We start from the raw sequence: 14556 nt of genomic DNA, 5'->3' as shown, positions 1-14556 counted from the left end.
GCCTATTATAAGCTTCTAAAGCCATGACATCATTTTATGGAATTTTCCAAGCTGTTTAAAGGCACAGTCAACTTAGTTTATGTAAACTTCTGACGCACTGGAATTGTGATACAGCGAACTATAAGTGAAATAATCTGTCTGTAAACAATTGTTGGAAAAATGACTTGTGTCATGCACAAAGTAGATGTCCTAACCGACTTGCCAAAACTATAGTTTGTTAACAAGAAATGTGTGGAGTGGTTGAAAAACAAGTTTTAATGACTCCAACATCAGTGGATGTAAACTAGTTTTAATGACTCCAACATCAGTGGATGTAAACTAGTTTTAATGACTCCAACATCAGTGGATGTAAACTAGTTTTAATGACTCCAACATACGTGTATGTAAACTAGTTTTAATGACTCCAACGTACGTGTATGTAAACTTCTGACTTCAACTGTACATCTGTTGTACAGAAACCATTAAAAAAAGGGCCTCAGGATCTCATCACGGTATTTTTATGCATTTAAATCGCCATCGGTAAAATGCAATTGTGTTCATTGTCCGTAGCTATGCCTGCCCATACCATAACCCCACCACCACCACAGGGCACTCTGTTCACAACATTGACGTCAGCAAATCGACTTCATACACGCGGTTGTGAAGCCGGTTTGACGTATTGCCAAATTCTCTAAAAGGACGGAGGCGGGCTTATGGTAGAGAAATGAACATGACATTATCTGGCAACATCTCTGATGGACATTCCTGTGGTCAGCATGCCAATTGTATTCTCCCTCAAAACTTGAGACATCTGTGGTATTGTTTGTGACAAAATTGCACATTTTAGAGTGGCCTTTTATTGTCCCCAGCACAAGATGCACCTGTGTAATGATCATGCTGTTTAATCAGCTTCTTGATATGCCACACCTGTCAGGCTGGTGGATTATCTTGGTGAAGGAGAAATGCTCACTAACAGGGATGTAAACACATTTGTGAACAACATTTTAGAGAAACAAGCTTTTTGTACATATGGAACATTTCTGGGATCTTTTATTCCAACTCATGAAACATGAGACCAACACTTTACATGTTGCGTTTATATATTTGTGTTCAGTAGAAATAAAGAACAAAGACACATCTACAAAAGATGGGGAGATGCTGAACTATCAACCCTGGTGTGGAAGGCTAGCAGGAGACCATGTGCTCTTTAGTCTACCCTACCTTGGTGTTGTGGAAGGCTAGCAGGAGACCATGTGCTCTTTAGTCTACCCTACCTTGGTGGTGTGGAAGGCTAGCTAGCAGAAGACCATGTGCTCTTTAGTCTACCCTACCTTGGTGGTGTGGAAGGCCAGCAGGAGAGTCCGTCCGTTGGTGAGGAAGATCTCTACAGCGTTGTCTCTGAGCTGCCACCACCTCTTATGGACCTCCTTAATCTCCTCATAGGTCCAGGAGAATGACGCTGCCTCCGTCTCCCCGTGGACACTCTGTCACAACACACACAGTGAGCAACAACATCACTATCTCTGTTCTAAATGTACAGGTGTAGAGAGAGGGTTACCTGGTTGTCATGGGCGTCAGCTGCGTTATCCTCCACAAAGTACATCCCAGACTTCCCTGTGAGGGGTCAAAAGGTCACTGTGTGAGTAAGAGTACACACCAGAAATAGAGCCTTAGGCAGCCTGAATGGGACCTTGTCCAGAACTCACTGGACAATAAAGCTAGGAGGTGGTGTGTGTGTGGTCCCTTACCCAGCAGCAGCTCCCCAGAGGTCTCTCTAGAGGGAGCAACACTGATGCAGCGTCTGGTGAATCTGATTGGTTCGCTGGTGGCCTTGTCTTTCACCGTGGAGGAGAAGGAGGAGTGGGTCTTATCCTCAAACAGGAAGGACAGTGGAGCCCGCGCTGCTGGGTCTGAAAGGTCAGACAGACAGAGAGGGTCAGACAGACAGACAGACAGGGTCAGACAGGCAGGGTCAGACAGGCAGGGTCAGACAGGCAGGGTCAGACAGGCAGGGTCAGACAGGCAGATAGACAGACAGACATGGTCAGTCAGACAGGCAGACGGGATCAGGCAGACGGGATCAGGCAGACGGGATCAGGCAGACGGGATCAGGCAGATTAGGGGTGGGGGGTTATGGGTTATGGTCACAGTACCGTCTGGCTTGCGTCGGTCTTTGAGCAGGTACTTGTTGGGGATGGTGAGGTAACACCTCTGCAGCCGTCTTCTCTCCCTGTTGGGTCCCTCTGTAGGGTCCAGCTGCCAGGAGGTCGGGTACGACGTCTGGTCATACCACACAGCACTGAAATACACAGGAAATAGCATTTTATTTATTTATTTTACCTTTATTTAACCAGGTAGGCTAGTTGAGAACACCTTTATTTAACCAGGTAGGCAAGTTGAGAACAAGTTCTCATTTACAATTGCGACCTGGCCAAGATAAAGCAAAGCAGTTCGACAGATAAAACGACACAGAGTTACACATGGAGTAAAAACAAACATACAGTAAATAATGCAGTATAAACAAGTCTATATACAATGTGAGCAAATGAGGTGAGAAGGGAGGTAAAGGCAAAAAAGGCCATGATGGCAAAGTAAATACAATATAGCAAGTAAAATACTGGAATGGTAGTTTTGCAATGGAAGAATGTGCAAAGTAGAAATAAAAAAAATAATGGGGTGCAAAGGAGCAAAATAAATAAATAAATTAAAATTAAATACAGTTGGGAAAGAGGTAGTTGTTTGGGCTAAATTATAGGTGGGCTATGTACAGGTGCAGTAATCTGTGAGCTGCTCTGACAGTTGGTGCTTAAAGCTAGTGAGGGAGATAAGTGTTTCCAGTTTCAGAGATTTTTGTAGTTCGTTCCAGTCATTGGCAGCAGAGAACTGGAAGGAGAGGCGGCCAAAGAAAGAATTGGTTTTGGGGGTGACTAGAGAGATATACCTGCTGGAGCGTGTGCTACAGGTGGGAGATGCTATGGTGACCAGCGAGCTGAGATAAGGGGGGACTTTACCTAGCAGGGTCTTGTAGATGACATGGAGCCAGTGGGTTTGGCGACGAGTATGAAGCGAGGGCCAGCCAACGAGAGCGTACAGGTCGCAATGGTGGGTAGTATATGGGGCTTTGGTGATAAAACGGATTGCACTGTGATAGACTGCATCCAATTTGTTGAGTAGGGTATTGGAGGCTATTTTGTAAATGACATCGCCAAAGTCGAGGATTGGTAGGATGGTCAGTTTTACAAGGGTATGTTTGGCAGCATGAGTGAAGGATGCTTTGTTGCGAAATAGGAAGCCAATTCTAGATTTAACTTTGGATTGGAGATGTTTGATATGGGTCTGGAAGGAGAGTTTACAGTCTAACCAGACACCTAAGTATTTGTAGTTGTCCACGTATTCTAAGTCAGAGCCGTCCAGAGTAGTGATGTTGGACAGGCGGGTAGGTGCAGGTAGCGATCGGTTGAAGAGCATGCATTTAGTTTTACTTTTATTTAAGAGCAATTGGAGGCCACGGAAGGAGAGTTGTATGGCATTGAAGCTTGCCTGGAGGGTTGTTAACACAGTGTCCAAAGAAGGGCCGGAAGTATACAGAATGGTGTCGTCTGCGTAGAGGTGGATCAGGGACTCACCAGCAGCAAGAGCGACCTCATTGATGTATACAGAGAAGAGAGTCGGTCCAAGAATTGAACCCTGTGGCACCCCCATAGAGACTGCCAGAGGTCCGGACAGCAGACCCTCCGATTTGACACACTGAACTCTATCAGAGAAGTAGTTGGTGAACCAGGCGAGGCAATCATTTGAGAAACCAAGGCTGTCGAGTCTGCCGATGAGGATATGGTGATTGACAGAGTCGAAAGCCTTGGCCAGATCAATGAATACGGCTGCACAGTAATGTTTCTTATCAATGGCGGTTAAGATATCGTTTAGGACCTTGAGCGTGGCTGAGGTGCACCCATGACCAGCTCTGAAACCAGATTGCATAGCAGAGAAGGTATGGTGAGATTCGAAATGGTCGGTAATCTGTTTGTTGACTTGGCTTTCGAAGACCTTAGAAAGGCACGGTAGGATAGATATAGGTCTGTAGCAGTTTGGGTCAAGAGTGTCCCCCCCTTTGAAGAGGGGGATGACCGCAGCTGCTTTCCAATCTTTGGGAATCTCAGACGACACGAAAGAGAGGTTGAACAGGCTAGTAATAGGGGTGGCAACAATTTCGGCAGATAATTTTAGAAAGAAAGGGTCCAGATTGTCTAGCCCGGCTGATTTGTAGGGGTCCAGATTTTGCAGCTCTTTCAGAACATCAGCTGAATGGATTTGGGAGAAGGAGAAATGGGGAAGGCTTGGGCGAGTTGCTGTTGGGGGTGCAGTGCTGTTGTCCGGGGTAGGAGTAGCCAGGTGGAAAGCATGGCCAGCCGTAGAAAAATGCTTATTGAAATTCTCAATTATGGTGGATTTATCAGTGGTGACAGTGTTTCCTATCTTCAGTGCAGTGGGCAGCTGGGAGGAGGTGTTCTTATTCTCCATGGACTTTACAGTGTCCCAGAACTTTTTTGAGTTAGTGTTGCAGGAAGCAAATTTCTGCTTGAAAAAGCTAGCCTTAGCTTTTCTAACTGCCTGTGTATAATGATTTCTAGCTTCCCTGAACATTAGCAACAAGTCATTCTATTATAAAGTGGTTCCCAACATTATAAACTGGTTACCAACATTATAAACTGGTTACCAACATTATAAACTGGTTACCAACATTATAAACTGGTTACCAACATTATAAACTGGTTACCAACATTATAAACCAGTTACCAACATTATAAACTGGTTCCCAACATTATAAACTGGTTCCCAACATTATAAACTGGTTCCCAACATTATAAACTGGTTCCCAACATTATAAACTGGTTCCCAACATTATAAACTGGTTCCCAACATTATAAACTGTTACCAACATTATAAACTGGTTCCCAACATTATAAACTGGTTACCAACATTATTAGAACCGTAAACAAGTCATTCATAGCATATTGTTACATGATAGTCATTTTTTTATGGTCTTCCGAGCCAGATAGGAAGAATTGTGGTTCTTAATCTTCCCTATTCTGCATCAAAGGGGAATAAGGGATATTGCTGTGTTTAACTCTATGTAGGAGACTCCCAGTACTCACCAGTCCTGTGTGAGTTGTTCAGTGTAACCCCCCCTCCCCAGTACTCACCAGTCCTGCGTGAGTTGTTCAGTGTAACCCCCCCCCTCCCCAGTACTCACCAGTCCTGTGTGAGTTGTTCAGTGTAACCCCCCCCTCCCCAGTACTCACCAGTCCTGTGTGAGTTGTTCAGTGTAACCCCCCCTCCCCAGTACTCACCAGTCCTTTGTGAGTTGTTCAGTGTAACCCCCCCCTCCCCAGTACTCACCAGTCCTGCGTGAGTTGTTCAGTGTAACCCCCCCTCCCCAGTACTCACCAGTCCTGCGTGAGTTGTTCAGTGTAACCCCCCCTCCCCAGTACTCACCAGTCCTGCGTGAGTTGTTCAGTGTAACCCCCCCTCCCCAGTACTCACCAGTCCTGCGTGAGTTGTTCAGTGTAACCCCCCCTCCCCAGTACTCACCAGTCCTGCGTGAGTTGTTCAGTGTAACCCCCCTCCTCCCCAGTACTCACCAGTCCTGTGTGAGTTGTTCAGTGTAACCCCCCCTCCCCAGTCCTGTGTGAGTTGTTCAGTGTAACCCCCCCCCCCTCCCCCAGTACTCACCGGTCGTGTGTGAGTTGCTGCACCAGTTCCTGCCAGTGTCTTGAGGCGCTGAGGTCTATCTTGTAGAGTCCTCTGATGTGCTGGATCACCTTCTTCCTCTCCATACCCTGTCTCAGAGACACATTCTGGGTGATGTCGGCTGCGATCTTAGAGATGTCCTTGGACTTGCCATCCAGACGCTGGATCAGACTGGAGAAAGGAGAGAGACAATACATTGGTCTAAAACATTGGCAGTTAGAATCCTTGCCTCTGTTCTTGGTTTCTGAATTCCTCTCAAAGTACATCGGAGCTGAGGATCTATTCCTATGTCCCTACCTCTGACCTCCTCCTCCAATGAGCTTTGAGAGAAATGGAGGGAATAAGTATGGGGAAAGTAAGGATTTGACTGGTGGTAAGACATGGCTCTGGAGTCTAATGAACCAATCATGCTTCACCTTTTCTGTGTGTTGGAAATTTTCTTCTCCCAGGCCAGTTTACTGCTCTTCTCGTCCGCCTCGTATTTCAGCTGCTCCTGTGAGATGAAACAGGACATGAATGAGACTGTGATGAAACAGGACATGAATGAGTAGGGTAAGGTCAGAGATGTTATAGGGTTAGGGTAAGGTCAGATGTTATAGGGTTAGGGTAAGGTCTGAGATGTTATAGGGTTAGGGTAAAGTCAGAGATGTTATAGGGTTAGGGTAAGGTCAGAGATGTTATAGGGTTAGGGTAAGATCAGAGATGTTATAGGGTTAGGGTAAGGTCAGAGATGTTATAGGGTTAGGGTAAGGTCAGAGATGTTATAGGGTTAGGGTAAGGTCAGAGATGTTATAGGGTTAGGGCAAGGTCAGAGATGTTATAGGGTTAGGGTAAGGTCAGAGATGTTATAGGGTTAGGGTAAGGTCAGAGATGTTATAGGGTTAGGGTAAGGTCAGAGATGTTATAGGGTTAGGGTAAGGTCAGAGATGTTATAGGGTTAGGGTAAGGTCAGAGATGTTATAGGGTTAGGTCAAGGTCAGAGATGTTATAGGGTTAGGTCAGAGATGTTATAGGGTAAGGTCAGAGATGTTATAGGGTTAGGGTAAGGTCAGAGATGTTATAGGGTTAGTGTAAGGTCAGAGATGTTATAGGGTTAGGGTAAGGTCAGAGATGTTATAGGGTTAGGTCAAGGTCAGAGATGTTATAGGGTTAGGTCAAGGTCAGAGATGTTATAGGGTTAGGTCAGAGATGTTATAGGGTTAGGTCAGAGATGTTATAGGGTTAGGGTAAAGTCAGAGATGTTATAGGGATAGGGTAAAGTCAGAGATGTTATAGGGATAGGGTAAAGTCAGAGATGTTATAGGGATTAGGGTAAGGTCAGAGATGTTATAGGGTTAGGGTAAGGTCAGAGATGTTATAGGTTAGGGTAAGGTCAGAGATGTTATAGGGTTAGGGTAGGTCAGAGATGTTATAGGGTTAGGGTAAGGTCAGATGTTATAGGGTTAGGGTAAGGTCAGAGATGTTATAGGGTTAGGGTAAGGTCAGAGATGTTATAGGGTTAGGGTAGGTCAGAGATGTTATAGGGTTAGGGTAAGGTCAGAGATGTTATAGGGTTAGGGTAAGGTCAGAGATGTTATAGGGTTAGGTCAAGGTCAGAGATGTTATAGGGTTAGGTCAAGGTCAGAGATGTTATAGGGTTAGGTCAAGGTCAGAGATGTTATAGGGTTAGGTCAGAGATGTTATAGGGTTAGGTCAGAGATGTTATAGGGTTAGGTCAGAGATGTTATAGGGTTAGGGTAAGGTCAGAGATGTTATAGGGTTAGGGTAAGGTCAGAGATGTTATAGGGTTAGGGTAAGGTCAGAGATGTTATAGGGTTAGGGTAAGGTCAGAGATGTTATAGGGTTAGGGTAAGGTCAGAGATGTTATAGGGTTAGGGTAAGGTCAGAGATGTTATAGGGTTAGGGTAAGGTCAGAGATGTTATAGGGTTAGGTCAAGGTCAGAGATGTTATAGGGTTAGGTCAAGGTCAGAGATGGTATAGGGTTAGGTCAGAGATGTTATAGGGTTAGGTCAGAGATGTTATAGGGTTAGGTCAGAGATGTTATAGGGTTAGGTCAGAGATGTTATAGGGTTAGGTCAGAGATGTTATAGGGTTAGGTCAGAGATGTTATAGGGTTAGGTCAGAGATGTTATAGGGTTAGGTCAAGGTCAGAGATGTTATAGGGTTAGGTCAAGGTCAGAGATGTTATAGGGTTAGGTCAAGGTCAGAGATGTTATAGGGTTAGGTCAAGGTCAGAGATGTTATAGGGTTAGGTCAGAGATGTTATAGGGTTAGGTCAGAGATGTTATAGGGTTAGAGATGTTATATGGTTAGGGTAAGGTCAGAGATGTTATATGGTTAGGGTAAGGTCAGAGATGTTATAGGGTTAGGGTAAGGTCAGAGATGTTATAGGTTAGGGTAGTCAGAGGTTATAGGTAGCAGAGATGTTATAGGGTTAGGGTAAGGTCAGAGATGTTATAGGGTTAGGGTAAGGTCAGAGATGTTATAGGGTTAGGGTAAGGTCAGAGATGTTATAGGGTTAGTGTAAGGTCAGAGATGTTATAGGGTTAGGGTAAGGTCAGAGATGTTATAGGGTTAGGTCAAGGTCAGAGATGTTATAGGGTTAGGTCAAGGTCAGAGATGTTATAGGGTTAGGTCAGAGATGTTATAGGGTTAGGTCAGAGATGTTATAGGGTTAGGGTAAAGTCAGAGATGTTATAGGGATAGGGTAAAGTCAGAGATGTTATAGGGATAGGGTAAAGTCAGAGATGTTATAGGGATAGGGTAAGGTCAGAGATGTTATAGGGTTAGGGTAAGGTCAGAGATGTTATAGGGTTAGGGTAAGGTCAGAGATGTTATAGGGTTAGGGTAAGGTCAGAGATGTTATAGGGTTAGGGTAAGGTCAGAGATGTTATAGGGTTAGGGTAAGGTCAGAGATGTTATAGGGTTAGGGTAAGGTCAGAGATGTTATAGGGTTAGGGTAAGGTCAGAGATGTTATAGGGTTAGGGTAAGGTCAGAGATGTTATAGGGTTAGGGTAAGGTCAGAGATGTTATAGGGTTAGGTCAAGGTCAGAGATGTTATAGGGTTAGGTCAAGGTCAGAGATGTTATAGGGTTAGGTCAAGGTCAGAGATGTTATAGGGTTAGGTCAGAGATGTTATAGGGTTAGGTCAGAGATGTTATAGGGTTAGGTCAGAGATGTTATAGGGTTAGGGTAAGGTCAGAGATGTTATAGGGTTAGGGTAAGGTCAGAGATGTTATAGGGTTAGGGTAAGGTCAGAGATGTTATAGGGTTAGGGTAAGGTCAGAGATGTTATAGGGTTAGGGTAAGGTCAGAGATGTTATAGGGTTAGGGTAAGGTCAGAGATGTTATAGGGTTAGGGTAAGGTCAGAGATGTTATAGGGTTAGGTCAAGGTCAGAGATGTTATAGGGTTAGGTCAAGGTCAGAGATGGTATAGGGTTAGGTCAGAGATGTTATAGGGTTAGGTCAGAGATGTTATAGGGTTAGGTCAGAGATGTTATAGGGTTAGGTCAGAGATGTTATAGGGTTAGGTCAGAGATGTTATAGGGTTAGGTCAAGGTCAGAGATGTTATAGGGTTAGGTCAAGGTCAGAGATGTTATAGGGTTAGGTCAAGGTCAGAGATGTTATAGGGTTAGGTCAAGGTCAGAGATGTTATAGGGTTAGGTCAGAGATGTTATAGGGTTAGGTCAGAGATGTTATAGGGTTAGGGTAAGGTCAGAGATGTTATATGGTTAGGGTAAGGTCAGAGATGTTATATGGTTAGGGTAAGGTCAGATATGTTATAGGGTTAGGGTAAGGTCAGAGATGTTATAGGGTTAGGGTAAGGTCAGAGATGTTATAGGGTTAGGGTAAGGTCAGAGATGTTATAGGGTTAGGGTAAGGTCAGAGATGTTATAGGGTTAGGGTAAGGTCAGAGATGTTATAGGGATAGGGTAAAGTCAGAGATGTTATAGGGTTAGGGTAAGGTCAGAGATGTTATAGGGTTAGGGTAAGGTCAGAGATGTTATAGGGTTAGGGTAAGGTCAGAGATGTTATAGGGTTAGGGTAAGGTCAGAGATGTTATAGGGTTAGGTCAAGGTCAGAGATGTTATAGGGTAAGGTCAGAGATGTTATAGGGTAAGGTCAGAGATGTTATAGGGTTAGGTCAGAGATGTTATAGGGTTAGGTCAGAGATGTTATAGGGTTAGGGTAAGGTCAGAGATGTTATAGGGTTAGGGTAAGGTCAGAGATGTTATAGGGTTAGGGTAAGGTCAGAGATGTTATAGGGTTAGGGTAAGGTCAGAGATGTTATAGGGTTAGGGTAAGGTCAGAGATGTTATAGGGTTAGGGTAAGGTCAGAGATGTTATAGGGTTAGGGTAAGGTCAGAGATGTTATAGGGTTAGGGTAAGGTCAGAGATGTTATAGGGTTATGGGTAAGCTCAGAGATGTTATAGGGTTAGGTCAAGGTCAGAGATGTTATAGGGTTAGGGTAAGGTCAGAGATGTTATAGGGTTAGGTCAGAGATGTTATAGGGTTAGGGTAAGGTCAGAGATGTTATAGGGTTAGGTCAGAGATGTTATAGGGTTAGGTCAGAGATGTTATAGGGTTAGGTCAGAGATGTTATAGGGTAAGGTCAGAGATGTTACAGGGTAAGGTCAGAGATGTTATAGGGTTAGGTCCGAGATGTTATAGGGTAAGGTCAGAGATGTTATAGGGTTAGGTCAGAGATGTTATAGGGTAAGGTCAGAGATGTTATAGGGTTAGGGTAAGGTCAGAGATGTTATAGGGTTAGGGTAAGGTCAGAGATGTTATAGGGTTAGGGTAAGGTCAGAGATGTTATAGGGTTAGGGTAAAGTCAGAGATGTTATAGGGTTAGGGTAAAGTCAGAGATGTTATAGGGTTAGGGTAAGGTCAGAGATGTTATAGGGTTAGGGTAAGGTCAGAGATGTTATAGGGTTAGGGTAAGGTCAGAGATGTTATAGGGTTAGGGTAAGTTCAGAGATGTTATAGGGTTAGGTCAGAGATGTTATAGGGTTAGGTCAGAGATGTTATAGGGTTAGGTCAGATATGTTATAGAGTTAGGGTAAGGTCAGAGATGTTATAGGGTTAGGTCAGAGATGTTATAGGGTTAGGTCAGAGATGTTATAGGGTTAGGTCAGATATGTTATAGGGTTAGGGTAAATTAGGAACACCTGTTCTGAGGAACGCCCCCAGAACAGCCTCAATTCTTTGGAGCGTTCCACAGGGATACTGGCCCATGTTGACTAATGCTTCCCACAGTTGTGTCCAGTTGGCTGGATGTCCTTTGAGTGGTGGACCATTCTTGATACACACAGGAAACTGTTGAACCCTAATCCATTCTTGATACACACAGGAAACTGTTGAACCCTAATCCATTCTTGATACACACAGGAAACTGTTGAACCCTAATCCATTCTTGATACACACAGGAAACTGTTGAACCCTAATCCATTCTTGATACACACAGGAACCGTTGAACCCTAATCCATTCTTGATACACACAGGAAACCGTTGAACCCTAATCCATTCTTGATACACACAGGAAACCGTTGAACCCTAATCCATTCTTGATACACACAGGAAACCGTTGAACCCTAATCCATTCTTGATACACACAGGAAACCGTTGAACCCTAATCCATTCTTGATACACACAGGAAACCGTTGAACCCTAACCCAACTCAATATTAGGAAGACATTCCTAATGTTTTGTAAACTCAGTGTAGATCCATTATAATTTCTATGTACTTTTTATCCAATTTGAGACTTTCTAGACTTTCTCTTTAGAGTGGCCTGGGGTGTTCTGTTGAACATAAACACAACTATTTCATTTGACTGAGTTACAGTTCACCAGTCAGTATCTGGTGTGACCAGATCCTCATGCAGCGCGACACATCTCCTTCTCATAGAGTTGATCAGGCTGTTGATTGTGGCCTGTGGAATGTTGTCCCACTCCTCTTCATTGGCTGTGTGAAACTGCTGGATATTTGTGGGAACTGGAACACGACGATCCAGAGCATCCCAAACATGCTCAATGGGTGACATGTCTGGTGAGTACGCAGGCCATGGAAGAACTGGGACATTTTCAGCTTCCAGGAATTGTGTTCAGATCCTTGTGACATTGTGCATTATTTATTTATTCATTTATTTTACCTTTATTTAACCAGGTAGGCAAGTTGAGAACAAGTTCTCATTTACAATTGCGACCTGGATTATCATGATGAAACATGAGGTGATGGGAGAGGATGAAGGGCACGACAATGGGCCTTAGGATCTCGTCACGGTATCTCTGTTCATTCAAATTGCCATTGACAAATTTAAATTGTGTTCGTAGTCTGTAGCTTATGCCTGCCTACACCATAACATTTCTGGGATCTTTTATTTCAGCTCATGAAACATGGGACCAAACCTTTACATGAAACATGGGACCAAACCTTTACATGAAACATGGACCAAACCTTTACATGAAACATGGGACCAAACCTTTACATGAAACATGGGACCAAACCTTTACATGAAACATGGGACCAAACCTTTACATGAAACATGGGACCAAACCTTTACATGAAACATGGGACCAAACCTTTACATGAAACATGGGACCAAACCTTTACATGAAACATGGGACCAAACCTTTACATGAAACATGGGACCAAACCTTTACATGAAACATGGGACCAAACCTTTACATGAAACATGGGACCAAACCTTTACATGAAACATGGGACCAAACCTTTACATGAAACATGGGACCAACCTTTACATGAAACATGGGACCAAACCTTTACATGAAACATGGGACCAAACCTTTACATGAAACATGGGACCAAACCTTTACATGAAACATGGGACCAAACCTTTACATGAAACATGGGACCAAACCTTTACATGAAACATGGGACCAAACCTTTACATGAAACATGGGACCAAACCTTTACATGAAACATGGGACCAAACCTTTACATGAAACATGGGACCAAACCTTTACATGAAACATGGGACCAAACCTTTACATGAAACATGGGACCAAACCTTTACATGAAACATGGGACCAAACCTTTACATGAAACATGGGACCAAACCTTTACATGAAACATGGGACCAAACCTTTACATGAAACATGGGACCAAACCTTTACATGTTTCAGTATCTAAATGAAACGGCAAGTCTCAAATAGCCTCCTGTCCCTAATAATAGCCGAGCAATGGCATTTCAGCAAGTAAACACCTGTTTCAGATAAACGCCTGGTCTAAATGATTTGTTACCATGAATTGTTTACAAGGTTTAATGTTTGACTTGTTACATTAAATAATTCAGGAATGACAAAAAAATTACGACAATTTTTATCGACAGAACTGCTAGCCATTGGCTGCTAACAGCTGAGAACTGCTAGCCATTGGCTGCTAACAGCTGAGAACTGCTAGCCATTGGCTGCTAACAGCTGAGAACTGCTAGCCATTGGCTGCTAACAGCTGAGAACTGCTAGCCATTGGCTGCTAACAGCTGAGAACTGCTAGCCATTGGCTGCTAACAGCTGAGAACTGCTAGCTAACTGGCAAATAAATAAATAGAAGCCTGGTAAGCACGAAAACAGTCAACTTTGGGAGTACAGACCCCCAGCAATTAAGTGATCGCCCTCAAGTGGCGAAAGTAAGAACTGATGAAAATACAGAAAAAGAGGAGTATAATTATTCAGTCAAGGAAAAGGTGTTTATGTTTTTGAGGCATACTAAGACAAAATAAATGTGACACAGTGTGTAAATGATAACACATTAGTGCAGGAAATGAATGGTGGAGTTAAATGAACTATGTAAACTATGTTGTGTACATTAAGGAAATAGAAGCCTTTCTCTAAATAGAAGCCCGTCTCAAAATAGCAGCCCGTCTTTAAATAGAAGCCCGTCTCTAAATAGAAGCCCGTCTCAAATAGAAGCCCGTCTCAAATAGAAGCCCGTCTCAAATAGAAGCCCGTCTCAAATAGAAGCCCGTCTCAAATAGAAGCCCGTCTCAAATAGAAGCCCGTCTCAAATAGAAGCCCGTCTCAAATAGAAGCCCGTCTCAAATAGAAGCCCGTCTCAAATAGAAGCCCGTCTCAAATAGAAGCCCGTCTCAAATAGAAGCCCGTCTCAAATAGAAGCCCGTCTCAAATAGAAGCCCGTCTCAAATAGAAGCCCGTCTCAAATAGAAGCCCGTTCAGTGATTAAAGCAAAAAACACCCGGTTGATGAATTGAAGTTTTACAGAATATATGTATATATATTTTTTTTACTCAAACCTCCCCCGGGCTGGATCCGGCCTGTGGGCCGTAGTTTGCCTACCTGTATTATAGAGTAAGGTTAAGGTTATAGGGTCAGGGTAAAGGTTACCTCTTTGATAGCCTTGAGTAGGTCTGGTTTGTGCGGTGCGCTGGGCGGGATGCAGCGATGACCCCACAACTTCAGTGACGTCATGAAATTGCCCAGAGTACTCTGCTCCTCTTTGGTCAGAGCATCTTTATGGTCATGGAGCATCTCATACAGATACATGGCTAGCTTGGGACCATGCTGAGAGAGGAGAGGAAAGAGGGGAGGGGAGGGGGAGAGAGGAGTGGGAGAGAGGAGAGAGAGAGAGGGAAAGAGAGAGGGGAGGGGGAGAAGGGTTTGTGAGTCAATGTGAGTGCTTGAGTAACCTCGCCCTCCCTCCCTCGCCCTCTCTCCCTCGCCCTCTCTCTCTCTCGCCCTCTCTCTCTCTCGCCCTCTCTCTCTCTCGCCCTCTCGCCCTCTCTCTTTCAATCTTGCTCTCACTCTCTCGCCTGCCCTCTCTCTTTCAATCTTGCTCTCACTCTCT

At 44.0% G+C, this 14556-nt stretch overlaps 1 protein-coding gene across 1 annotated transcript in view; it reads right to left on the bottom strand.

Annotated features, from left to right (window-relative positions):
• Positions 1-14556, bottom strand: part of lyst (lysosomal trafficking regulator) — a 256589-nt gene that overhangs the window by 48001 nt on the left and 194032 nt on the right. Inside the window, 7 exon segments of the mRNA XM_031799602.1 lie at positions 1311-1463; positions 1538-1593; positions 1728-1889; positions 2133-2278; positions 5710-5898; positions 6144-6220; positions 14097-14273. Of these exon segments, the coding sequence (XP_031655462.1) occupies positions 1311-1463; positions 1538-1593; positions 1728-1889; positions 2133-2278; positions 5710-5898; positions 6144-6220; positions 14097-14273 (960 nt within the window).

The sequence above is a fragment of the Oncorhynchus kisutch genome, linkage group LG20, assembly GCF_002021735.2.
Source record: "Oncorhynchus kisutch isolate 150728-3 linkage group LG20, Okis_V2, whole genome shotgun sequence".
NCBI lineage: Eukaryota > Metazoa > Chordata > Actinopteri > Salmoniformes > Salmonidae > Oncorhynchus > Oncorhynchus kisutch.
The sequence above is the reverse complement of the archived record's forward strand: the minus strand, read 5'-3'. Positions and strand labels throughout refer to the sequence as shown.